This window comes from Centruroides sculpturatus, unplaced genomic scaffold, assembly GCF_000671375.1.
Source record: "Centruroides sculpturatus isolate CEXI.00-Female unplaced genomic scaffold, Cexi_2.0 scaffold430, whole genome shotgun sequence".
NCBI classification, from domain to species: Eukaryota; Metazoa; Arthropoda; class Arachnida; order Scorpiones; family Buthidae; genus Centruroides; species Centruroides sculpturatus.
In genome coordinates, this window is record NW_019384725.1 from 84,333 (window position 1) to 97,939 (window position 13,607).

At 29.3% G+C, this 13,607-nt stretch overlaps 1 protein-coding gene across 1 annotated transcript in view; it reads right to left on the reverse strand.

Moving 5' to 3' along the window:
* Nucleotides 1–13,607, reverse strand: part of LOC111628105 (mitochondrial carnitine/acylcarnitine carrier protein-like) — a 43,882-nt gene that overhangs the window by 25,677 nt on the left and 4,598 nt on the right. The window contains exons 2-5 of the mRNA XM_023371827.1: nucleotides 9,785–9,877; nucleotides 5,849–5,976; nucleotides 2,732–2,822; nucleotides 1,114–1,237 (exon numbers count right to left, since the gene is read on the reverse strand). Coding sequence (XP_023227595.1) covers nucleotides 1,114–1,237; nucleotides 2,732–2,822; nucleotides 5,849–5,976; nucleotides 9,785–9,877 — 436 coding nt within the window. The remainder of the gene's footprint in view (nucleotides 1–1,113; nucleotides 1,238–2,731; nucleotides 2,823–5,848; nucleotides 5,977–9,784; nucleotides 9,878–13,607) is intronic.

A 13,607-nucleotide genomic window follows, 5' to 3' on the forward strand; every position in this document is an offset into this window, starting at 1 on the left:
TTCTAATTTTGTTACTTTTTATCTTGCTCCTAGGAGTCTCTATTAATTGAGAGATTGTCAAAAATTGGGGGAAGGCTGCTGAAAATTTACTACAAAATTTATTCTATTGTAAAGTATAAATTTCTATTTTAATTATATTTTTGTATATTGATATGATTATATGTTTTAGGCTTTAAAAGAATGTTTTAGACATTTATAAAAAAAAACAAGACAAAAGAAAATGAAACAAAGTTTGTTTCATTTTCAATAGTCATAATGTATATGCTGTAGAAATTGTTTCAATTTCTGGTGCATAAGAAATTGTTTCAATTTTGCTCTATAACTATCACTATCAATAAAAATGAAATTAATAAATTTAAAAAAGATAACAAAGAAGAAGCAATAAGTTATAATTTGTTGCTTATAATATAGATGTCCAATAATCTTTCTATAAAACAAATCCTTTGAACACAATTTTCTGATCAACTAGGTATGATTTAAATGCAGTTTTTAAAAATTTCTAAAAGAACATTCAAAAATTCATTTATGCTGACTTTTTTTGAATTTGTACTTATAAGCAGATAGATATCAAACTTTATTGTAATTTTGAAAAGAAAGAAATAGAATTGAACATGTCTAATTTTCACAATCAATCACATAGATAAAAAAGTAATAAAAATTCCACATATTCCAGTAAAAGTTAGAATAACTATGATTATGAAAGATTGTTGGTAAAGACAATTATAAAGGGCTTTAAGAAATTTGTACCATCAACTTGGACATAACAGAGGATGATGATCTGTTCCAGGAGACTGAAGACCAAGAGGGCAATGAAAGTTCTGATGAACATGAAAGTGATAAAGTGTTGTTTCAAATGACTTTCTTGACTTTCCAAAATTTTTAATGCAAACTGCTAACTTTTCATATGCAATAAAATCAATAATAAAAGGTTAACTTATATTCAGGTTCTTTTTTTTCCAAAAAGTAAGGATTTTAAAATTTGGAATCAACTTATATTTAGGCCAATACAATAATAAATAACTACACTCAAAATAATTGTATTATTTTCATATTTTTATTAACCCATTTACCATCAAACATATAAAAAAAAGAGATTAGGCAACAAGATATTACCTCTTAGTAATGTAGCTGCAGTTCCCTTATAAATACTTCTAATTCCACCTTCTTGATAAAGTTTCTTTGTACAATCAATTGGTCCAGCATATTTAACATTTTTATCTCCAGATGCTTGTTGAATCTAAATATATTGAAAAGTATATTATATTCTCCAATAAATTCATAAAACTTCAATTAAAAATAATTTATAAACTTTCAAAATTAACAATATTGAATGTTTATAAATTTTAACATTAATTACATTTTAAAAACATTTTATAAAATAGTAATTGTTATTTCTGATTTTATTATTAAAAAAATCATAAAAAACAAAATTTTAAACAAAACATTTTTTTAAATAAGAGAACACAAGTTTAAAAATTTTGTATATGTATTAATATATTTTTCTTGAATCAGTTATAAGTACAGTAATATCTCAATTTTCATTGACTTTGGTTATAGTTGGTTGCCTCAGATTTCATTGGCGTGCCCATGTGACCTCACTGCTAATTTTGTGAAAACAAAGGGTGACCCATATGTTTTCCTGCTCAGTTGTGTGAGCATTACCCTGTGCATCTAGTCAAATAATTCCATTGCTTTCCTTTCCCTCTAGCTCCATCATAGAGCCAAAGAAAGTTTTCAGAGCCAGCAGCCCTTCAGAGAAAAAGGCCAGGAACTTGATCAAGTTGAAGGAAATCACTGAAAAATATGAGCACAACATTAAGATTGCTGAAATCAGTCACATGTACAGAAAGTCGCCATCCATGATAAGTTCCATTGTGGCAAAAAAGGAAGCAATAAAGGAGGCTAATGTAGCAAAAGGCATGAATGTGTTAATGAAACAGAGATCACAAACAATTGAAGATGTCAAACAATTATTATGAATTTGGATCAATCAAAAACAGTTACATGGCGATTCTGTTTTGGAGGCTATCATATTAGTCTTTTATATTCATTTTATATTAATTTCTTATTGTTTTTAGTATTAAACACTATATTCTCTATAAAATGTGTTTTTGGTATGTATTTTGGACTGTCTAGAATGAATTCAATGGATTTATATTAATTCATATGGAAATAATTGCCTAGGTTTTTGTCAGTTTCAGATTTTGCCAATTGTTTACGAATGGATTATTGATGAAAACCTAGGAAAAATAAAGAAATGCATTAAAGAAAAATATACAACAAAATTAATAAAAAGGTATTTACTCTTAATATTCTAGAGACTGAATGTATATAACAAAAAAAGTATAGGTTACAAGATTTTAAATGAAGAAATTTACAAAGTTTGTAAAACATTTGACTAAGTGAAATATTTTAAAAAATGAGGTTTATTAATAATGTTAAAACATAAAAATAAATGTATAAATATAATGTAATGTGAAATATAATTGATTTGTGGTGTAGTACTACAGTGATATAATTATAAAACAATAGACATATAGAAATTATTTTTATTTACAAAACAATACACCATCCAACTTGCCTCCCTGATCAACTGATCAAACTTCACATTACATTACATTTATATATTTTAATATTGATCAACAAAAAAATAACATTACAAAATTATTCCATTGTAGAAATTTTTTACAAAAAAATTATATTAAAGTTTGTAAATTTAAAGTCCATTTACCTGTAATAAACATTTAATTCGTTCACCTGGTGTCATTATTGCAGTTGTAAAAACACCAGCTAACATTCCTGCTTTAAAAAGTTGTGCTAACCTGTAATAATAATTTGCGAAAAATGAAGTAAATTGAAAAATTAAATAAATAAAAGAAAATAATAATGAAATAATATCTTTTTAGTTACAGATTGAAAGTTACACTATTAAAAAAAAATTTTTTTTCTAATATAATTTGGTAGTTATTTAATATGATCATTTGAAAATAATACTTTTTATAAAAAGCAATTAATTTTAATTTTGAATGAATACTTATAATGTAACATGAACATAATTATGTGAAAAAGTAGTTAAATGTGCTTATTCATAATTTATTTTGACACTATAGATGACTTAAATTCAAATTTATGAAATGATTCAATGATGAATTTAATATAAGGGTTGCCCAAATGAAAGACAGACTTTTGGTTTTTTTCCTGTAATGGCTTATTGGTTGGTATATGTAAACATATAGAAAGTAATACTGATACATAGACTATATATCTTCTATACATAGCTGCCTTGTCAGTTCAAGCAAGTGTTCCAGTGCATCACTAGATTTTGGATACCCTGAGTGAAGAAATTATGTGATTGGCTGTAGAACCATCTTCAATGGCATCTTGGACCTCAGTATCATTAAAAAACTCCAGAAACATTAAAAAAATTTTTTTTTTAATTTGAATAGCATTACATTACATATAGAACATCCTTTTATTTTCTTATATTCCTTTTTTTAAATAGTTGTTTGAGTAATTGCATATGATTTATGAAAATATATAATAACCAGTGAAGGTCTCTGAAAGTGATCAAAAATGTTATGTATGTGTTTGTATTATTTTCCACCTTTTTCAGTGCTTTAAAGAAAATGTATATTTGTAACACTGAACCAAAAATTAAAACCTTTTTTTAATTTTTACTAAATTGCACATTATCATATAATTTATTTTTGTATTGAACATGCTTGTAAATTTCAAAATTGTTCTGAAGTTGAATTTTGTAATGTTCATGTTAGAACTCATATATAATAGAATGTATACAATCATCAACCTGATGCAAGTTTATTAATAGGTTGAAAACCTTTGTATACTCTTTAAACTATTTGCTGGTGTGAAGATAAGGCTATTTTTATTACATTCATCAAATCTACCATTTGTGAGTAGTTTTATGAGTATAATTTAAGAATTCAGCAAATAAAAATTTCTGTTAATATTATATAATTTATTTTCCAATAAAAAGTTTTATAAAATTTTTTCTTATTAGAATAATAATAAATAAACCAATAAATATATCAACATCCCAAAACCCAATGTATTGATACTAAGCCAAACAATTGCCATAATAGGGTTAATATTATGCTACAGGGTGTCCCACTCAGGAGTACAACTTTAAAAATGCAAATTACTCACAAACGCTTGCATGTATCATCATGCAACAAGGTTCAAAATATTCCTTATTTAACGAAGATCAGAGTGTGGTACGCGATTTCTTGTTCTCGGATCATTGGTCCAATTTTCTTTGACAAGACTGCAAACACCAACCAATACTTGTCCCTATTTGACAAATCTGTGAAACAACTGGACGACTACAAACTTCAAGAAGGTTACTTCCAACAGGATGGAACAACGTGCCATACCTCTCAAGCCAGTATGGAAAAGATCCGATCATTTTTTGGAGACAGGGTAATCTCTAAAGGTTTGTGGCCACCTTGATCATCTGATTTAACTACCCCAGATTATTTCTATGGGGATATTTAAAGGGCAAGATGTATGTAAGCAAACTCAGGACCATCGAACAACTGAAAGCAAACATCAAGCGTGAAATTGCTGCCATCGACAGTGACATGTTGCAGAGGACATTCTCAAATATGGAGTGTCATGTTTCCTTCTGAGCAGACATTGGGGAAGGGCATTTTCAGTACCTTTTGTAATGTGGAGTTTTTTCCACTAAATACAGGCATGTTTAGTTCTTACAGCTCACCTTTACGTTCGTACATTTGCGAGTAATTTGCATTTTTAAAGTTGTACTCCTGAGTGGGACACCCTGTATAATTAATAATTAGAAACTAAGTATTGATAATTTGGTACTAGAGGTAGATGTTAGGCACCATTGCTTATATAAATTAGAAACATAACCAAATGATCACATAAATAATTTGGCTATAACTCAGCTAATTTAATGATTAATACTAAATAATTTGCTACTAGAGGTAGACATTAGGTACCATCTCTTAAGTAAATTAATAATTATAATTTTCATAATTTATTAAATATTTTAGAACCATCTGGAAGAAAAGAACTGACCCGGGGTGGAGCTTGAACCCACGACCTCCACTTACCATGTAGTGCACTTGCCAGTTGCACCACCCAGACTTAAGCAAGCCTTCACTTCCAGATGTATTTAACTTTTAGATAAAACCTTACATGGTTAATCATGGAACTGGCTGGGAATGATTCCTATGCCTAAGTACAACTCCACAACGGCACTCAGTCAGCTAATGTTTTATCCAATGAAGTATACATATAAGTATATCAAATATCACAAAACCTGATATGTATATAGAAACATAACCAAACAATTACTTAAACAATTGGGCTATAATTCCACTAATTTAAAATGTTAGCTGGCTGAGTGTTGTTGTGGAGTTGTACTTAGGCATAGGAATCATTCCCAGCCAGTGCCGTGATTAACCATGTAAGGTTTTATCTAAAATTTAAATACATCTGGAAGTGAAGGCTTGCTCGGGTCCAAGTGGTGCAACTGGCAAGTGCACTGCATGGCAAGTGGAGGTTGCGGGTTTAAGCCCTGCCCTGGGTCAGTTCTTTTCTTCCAGAATGTTCTAAATTATTTAATAAATTATGAAAATTATAATTATTAATTTTAGCATAATAATTATAACAATCAACTGCACATCGGAGTTAAATAACACGTGCCTCAGAAAAACCTTTAACCTATGCAAAAGAAAATTTAAAGGTTTTTCTGAGGCACGTGTTATTTAGCATAATATTAGCCCAATTAATTGCAGTGATCATTTGGCTTAAATCAATAAGTATTATTGGTTCAAAATTAAATGAGTCTAGTTTCACTTACGATAATTCCTCTTCGGGATGTTTTTGTTGCAAACGCTTTCCAACACCAAATCCAAAAAAACAAATTGCAAACATTGGTGTAACTCCTACAATGGGGGCACCCATTCCTTTGTATAAACCAAAAAATCCCTTAAAAAATATAGCAAATTTTTGAATATAATAATATTAAGAAGTTTTCTTAATTTTACTTCAAAAATTATTTATTTGTTTTATTTTATTTCTATAATACAAATTTTATATAATTATAATAAATAATCTCCAATTAGTGTTTTATACCAGTGTGCATTCAAGCACTTTTGTGAATTTTTAATCTTCAATATTCTTTTTTCTCATCATTATTTCATTATTCTGGGAGGTCGAAATTAGACCTTTCAACTCTTCAATTTTCTGCGTCATTTCGAGAAGTGACCTTTTAAACTTTCAAATGGGAAAGGAATCAAGTAAACCCACACACTTCCTATTTCGTCCAATTTTAACATTGATACAGCCAATCAAGATGACCATATAAGGAACAATTATAACTAAGGTTGCAAGACAAACTCTGACCTTAGTTACCTCCAGCAATTAATTCAGTGAGTTTGACAGCTGTTATCAATTTTATGAGGTAGAAAGAGTGACAATACTGGATAGAAGTGATAAATTTAAAGAAATGTTCGATTTCTGACAATTAACATAAACATCACCTGGACAAGTCGAACTTACATGGGATTGCATCAGAACTTCCCCTGATAGTTCTCCCTCAGGGACATGTATAAAAAGGGATCGCACCTGCACCTTGGGGCTATCGCCGGCAGGAGGACACCAGGCTGGAACCCATTCAAACCCCTGCTCAGTACTCCGACATAAAGACTCCTAGGAACTTGATCGTCACGGCTAAGAGGTAATCACTTAGAAAATTTTTCACTCTCTCTCTGACATAGGCTAGGGTTAGATTAACTTAACTTAATAGATATTGGTACCTATAAAAGATCCAGTACTTAGCCAATTTATCAGCACGAACGGATTAATAATTGTCGCGACTTAGAAGTATTTTTGACTATTCCCATTTATTTTTTGTAACCTTTCGTTTTTACATTCAATTTGTATAACTTTATAGTCTATTAAATATGTTATTCTGTATTTAAATAAGTGTCCTCCTTGAGTACAGCCGACCCCTTGTCACAACCTCGCTAACCCTCCCACTCGTTTACCACATAGACCATCCCTGACAAAGAAGCCGATAAGTGGGGTCAAGCTCAATGCTCTACCCCTTCGGTTCAAACCAGTTGATGTCAAAAAGTTCCCAGATTACACCTATAAAAAGTTACACATTTGTCTTTTTCAAATCTAGCTAGTAAGCTTTTTCAAATCTAGCCCTTCTAAGTAGTCCCCTTGAGAGCATATACAGTGATCCCAGCACCTCTTCTACAATTTAAAGACACTGCTAAAGTCCATTTACCAAAAGTGTCAGTAGCACTTGTGATTCTATTTGGATTTTGTCAATGGTCTCAAAGTGGTGTCCTTTTAGCTTCAATTTAATTTTGGGGAGGAAGGTAAAGTCACAGGAGCTAAGTCAGGCAAGTATGGAGTCTGTAAGACAACCACCTTTTTTTTCTGCCAAAAACTGCATAATCTTCAGTGAGTTGTGAGTTAGTGTATTGTCAAGATACAACAGTCAATTGCAAATGCACCACAGTTCTGGTCTTTTTCATCATACATCTCTCAAATGCCTCAATCATCACATTAAAAATCAGAATTGACTATCATGACAGAGAAAAACAAATTCTCAGTGAATAATATCCTTAATGCAAAAAAAAAAAAAAAGGCATGGTTTTCATTGCATTCTTGATCTGTCACATCATCTTTGGTCATGGTGACTGTGGGCTCTTCCATTGCAACAACTGCTGTTTTGTCTCAGGATTGTAGCCATAAACCCATGTTTCATCAGCAATAACGATACATGACAAGAAATTTGGGTTGTCATTAGCATGTCAAGACATTGCTGCTTCTGCTCAACTGTCAGGATCCGAGGCATAAACACTGAAGCAACACAATGTTCAGATTATGCTTGAAGATCTCCTGGCACATTCTATAACTGATTCCAACAATTTCAAAAAGCTGGTAGATTGTTTGGTGATGGTCTCATGGATAAGTTGGGGAATATTTTTGACATTTTCTTGTTTTGCTGGTGGTTGGTCATCTGGAATGCTTGTCATCTTGAACAGATACTTGATGAGCCTTGAAACATGTGCCACTCAAAAAATCTGTGTTTGGCCTAACAAATGGTTGGCATAAGCCTGCTGAAGCATTCTGAGGTCTTGGGAGATTCCCTGAGCTTGACATAAAATATAATGGATGCATATTGCTCTAATTTGTCATTGTCATAATCAAGAGTGGTCCTCACACTATTTTACAAAACTACATGAAATGATTGAATGTGTGTTCACTATCTGACATCACTCAGTATGCTGACTCAGAAAACTTAGAAGTGATGACCTCCAACAGGTTGCACAGTTTAGTTGAATGGTACAGTTATGCAAGCTAGTCTGGGAACTTTCCAATACCACCTTGTATAATAATTATCAGTCTTATTTCAGGTGTTAATCTAAAAGAAAACATAACTCAAAAGTGTGTTTGTCAATGTACATATTGATAGTTAAATTTCTCATATATTTGGAAACAAAAAATCCAACATCAATAAAAATTTCAACTTATTATCTATTATATTATTATTTATTTCAGATACAGGTATACCTCGCCTTACATCGGTAATTGGTTCCAGAAGAGGCAACGTAAGTAGAAAAACGACATAAGTCAAATTTACTTGTCACTAGGCTAAACCATAAATTACCATTCCCGGTTCTGTATTTTATTTATTAATGCATTTTTAATAATATATGGTTAATAAGGATCTATTTTAAGCTTACAAACAAATAAATTTTAGTTTTTAATATAGTACAGAAAAAAGTAAACTAAATTTACAAATGCAAGAACTGTAAATACAGTACATACTTGTAAATGTATATATTTTAATATGATTTTATGTGCTTTAAACGCTTTTCTAGTGATATTACGACTTCAATATTTGTGGCGGACAGACGTAAAGTCAAATAAAATGACTTAAACTTGATTTTTATTTTTCCATATACTTTTTTGACAAACGATGTATAATCGGGAATGACATAAGTAGAGGTATACCTGTATTTATAGCATTAAAAAAAGAAGAATGTAAAGTGAGAGCTGCATTAACAAGGTATAGGGGTAATTGAAAATCAAGAAGCCTTAAACGGGATTAGCAAAGTCAACCTCAAGCAGACAAAATAAGATACAGGCAATTTTTCATTTCATATATTTTAAACGATATTAATATTTATGAACTAAAATTTATGCTTAAATATTAACTATCTAAATTTCTTCCAATCACAATTATTTATTTTTCACCCAATGATAAATGAACTACATCAAATATGTAATTGCTTTTTATCATCCTACATAAAATGTTTGTCAACGTTAAGATGATTATAGAAAAAATTTCAACTATTAAAGTAAAGTATTTACCTTAGTAGTTGAAATTTGTAAAAAGTAATAGTTATATTATTTTTACTTGCATAAAGTCATAACAATAAATATGAAAAAGCAGAAAAATTTCTATTTCTTTAATGAATTTGAGTTATGAATTGTGAGATATCATCTAATCTTTAGTAAACAGAAATTTAAATCATATCTATTATTGATAATTTCAACAAAGACTAAATTTTAGATTTACATTTAATAATTACTACTGTTTACTTAAGTGTTGCTGTATAAAATAAAATTGTCTGAATTAATTTAAAGATTATTGGGTGTGCAGCTTTAACATAATATTAGAGAATTAATGCAACAATTCACATTTTATCTAATTCTTTAAAATATTTCAGATTTTAATATCTTTTAAAGATGAAGAAAAATATAATCTTACTTCTTTTACAATTGTGGTCTTAGCACAATCAAGTGTTCCTGTGTAAAGTGGACGTTCTCCTGGAAGAGGTTTAGGCATTGTTTGTAGTCGAACCTGACAAACAAAAATTCATATATTTTAAAACAAACAATGTTAATTGTAAAATAAGAAATATTTATTTTCTTTTGAAGTATTATTATTATAATAAATCTAATTTAAGATATATTAATTATTATGTAATAGTAACTTTTTCTGAAGTTAGTATTATATAAAGAAAAACCAAAGCAAAAATATATTCTATGTAAACATATACAGAATATATTTGAATTTAAATAGAAACTTACAAAAAACATAGTTTAAGCAAAAATCTTTTTTTTTAGTTAGTTATGACGAAATTCTTTATTTTATTAATAATTCCTAATAATTTTCCCTCATCTTTACATTTGGTACAAAAATTAATTTTACCAAACAATAACAACAAAAACAAGTAAAATGGCAAAGCCATTTTTGGGATGAAACTGTCTTGGAGAGTGCGAGCAATGCAAGCACAAATCTCGCACTCATGCCTGTTTGTAGAAATTGTCTCAATTTCNATCAAGTGTTCCTGTGTAAAGTGGACGTTCTCCTGGAAGAGGTTTAGGCATTGTTTGTAGTCGAACCTGACAAACAAAAATTCATATATTTTAAAACAAACAATGTTAATTGTAAAATAAGAAATATTTATTTTCTTTTGAAGTATTATTATTATAATAAATCTAATTTAAGATATATTAATTATTATGTAATAGTAACTTTTTCTGAAGTTAGTATTATATAAAGAAAAACCAAAGCAAAAATATATTCTATGTAAACATATACAGAATATATTTGAATTTAAATAGAAACTTACAAAAAACATAGTTTAAGCAAAAATCTTTTTTTTTAGTTAGTTATGACGAAATTCTTTATTTTATTAATAATTCCTAATAATTTTCCCTCATCTTTACATTTGGTACAAAAATTAATTTTACCAAACAATAACAACAAAAACAAGTAAAATGGCAAAGCCATTTTTGGGATGAAACTGTCTTGGAGAGTGCGAGCAATGCAAGCACAAATCTCGCACTCATGCCTGTTTGTAGAAATTGTCTCAATTTCTACAAACAGGTGTGAGCATTTTGTATTTTCTTTTGACCTGGTTCTTGGACCCCTGACTATCTATAAGTTGATTTATTTTATGTGCACATGATTTGGGCACCAAATACTCTGTGCCAAATTGCAACTCCTGACATGTACTCACTCCATCATTTTAAGAAACACTTGAATTTGAACATGGTTGCCATAGAAACACATGTTCCACCAATAAAAGCTGGTTTGCATAGTGCTGGCAATATAAAATACACTTATTATTGTATTATTAGATATACATCTCAAAGCCTGATATTTTATAATGAAACAATTAATGAATTTAAATTGGGCTACTTACTGCTTATTATAGCTACAACCAACAGACTGCCGAAAATCTATCGGGCTAGTTTTATGCTACTTATTAAATAGCCGAAAATCTATTGTTTTATAGCCGAAAATCTATCGGGCTAGTTTTATGCTACTTATTTAATAAGTAGCATAAAACTAGCCCGATAGATTTTCGGCAGTCTGTTGGTTGTAGCTATAATTATATATCGGGTTGGAGATGTTTGTATATATATTTACTGCTTATTAATAGTAGTATTAAAATAGCCTGATTATATTATTAGACATTATATCTACATAAATTAGGAACTTTTATTAAAAAAATTTTTTTGACATAAGATCATGGCCAATATATAATTATCTTTTACTTCTTTCCCTAAATCTTATTTGGAGAAATAAGGAAAAGATTATCCAAACTGATTAATGTAAGAAAAAAGGAAGATTAGTTTTTCCTTGATAATAAATTAGTAATATGAATGGCTTTAAAAGAAAATATAAATTTTAAAGTAAATTTCTTAAAAAAGTTATTAATTAAATTATTAAATTAATGTACAGGAAAAAATTTAATTGAAAATTATTTTTTGTTACACAATGAAAATAAAAAAATGATAAACAGAAAAGTAAAAACTGCAAAAAAAAGTAAATATATGTTTAACTTTTCTTTTTTTTCTCATTTTTAAAATTTTTTCACTCGTTTGTTAACATCTGTCCTTGGATTGAACATTATAAAGAGTAATTGTGAAGCATTTAAAAAAAAATTTGTTGAAAACAAAGTTTTATGGATTTAGATCATTAGAAATTTTCTCAAATTTATAATTTTGTCTAACTAATATAGAATTTTTAAAGTCGTCCTAAACTGTTTGAATATTTAAATTTGCCAATTGATATTGTACTAACAGATGTACCCTAGTATAATAGCACAGTAATATAATATTTAAATTCTAACATTTTGATCTACTTTATAGACCATCATTAATAATAATCAATTCATAAGTTACTGTAATGACAATATAAAACATGAAACAAAAAGGAAGAATTATCCCTTGTAATTTTCCTAGACTTAAATTTAACAGATGTAATGACTAATAATAATAATAATTAATAATTTGTTTGGCCAATTAGTAAGACAAACAAATACATTACTGATTAATTGGACAAGAAATTGATTCAGCCTATAAAACCAATTGTCTATCACTTAATCACTAAGTAAGAGGGAAGCCCCATAAGTGCTTATTTCACTGTTCTCATTTTGAAATCAGCAGTGAGAATCAAATCACTATGTGGAAATAAATTAATTTTGCTTTCAATAACAAATGTCTATTTGAACTAAGCTAGGAGTTTTCTACAGTAAATTAGAGCCAAGAAATAAAGTCCCAAATAAGATAATTGGATATTAAAATTATTAACTATTTAATTTTAAACCACATTAAAATTATTTTCTATTTAATTTTTTGAGTTTATTTTAAAAATTATTATTATGTTATTATTTGATAAATAAAACAAATTAAATGATATGACAAAACAAATTTGTCATTAAATAAGCATTTGTATCTTCCATACATGAAATTTAGGAAGTTCCCACTCAGTATTCTGTTTTATTGTTTTCCTATTTTGTAATTATATCCATAATGAAGTGAAATAGAAAATAATATTTGAAGGTTTGAGATGGAGGTTAGAAGGATATGTATGTGTGTATGTGCGTGCATGCTCTAGGCCAGTGTTCCACAACCAGTGTGCTGTCACAAGGTGAAAGGTATGACATGAACTTTTACATATTCTATCAATTTCAAGTTTTATTTATATATTTTTATCACAGTTGTTGTGTTTCTTATACTTGTATTTCATTCACTGATGAAATCATATGATGTTAAAGCAATAAACACATATGTTGTCCCAATACTCACTTATTCTATTGGAGTTATACATTGGACTCACACAGATCTTGAGCAACTCCAAATGAAAACAAGAACACCACTTACTAAGCATAAACATTATCCTAAATATGCCATATAAAGATTAATACTTCCACGTAAAGATGGCGGACGTGGCCTGATCGACATAGTTAACCTCCACTACAAACAAATACAAACACTGCGAGAGTTTTTCTACAAGAAACAAGAAACATCACAGTTACATAAAGCAGTAACTCTAGCAGACTCAAATAACACACCATTAAACTTACACTCACATCATACAGACATGACACAACATATAAAAAGCATAGACACCATCAAGCAATTGTGGGCTCGAAAGGCACTCCACGGCAGGCATCCTTATGACCTGGCCCAGGATTTTGTTGACAAAACTGCGTCAAACAGCTGGTTAGATCGGGGATGCCTCTTTGGGGAGACGGAAGGATTCATGATTGCCATACAGGATCAGGTCATAAATA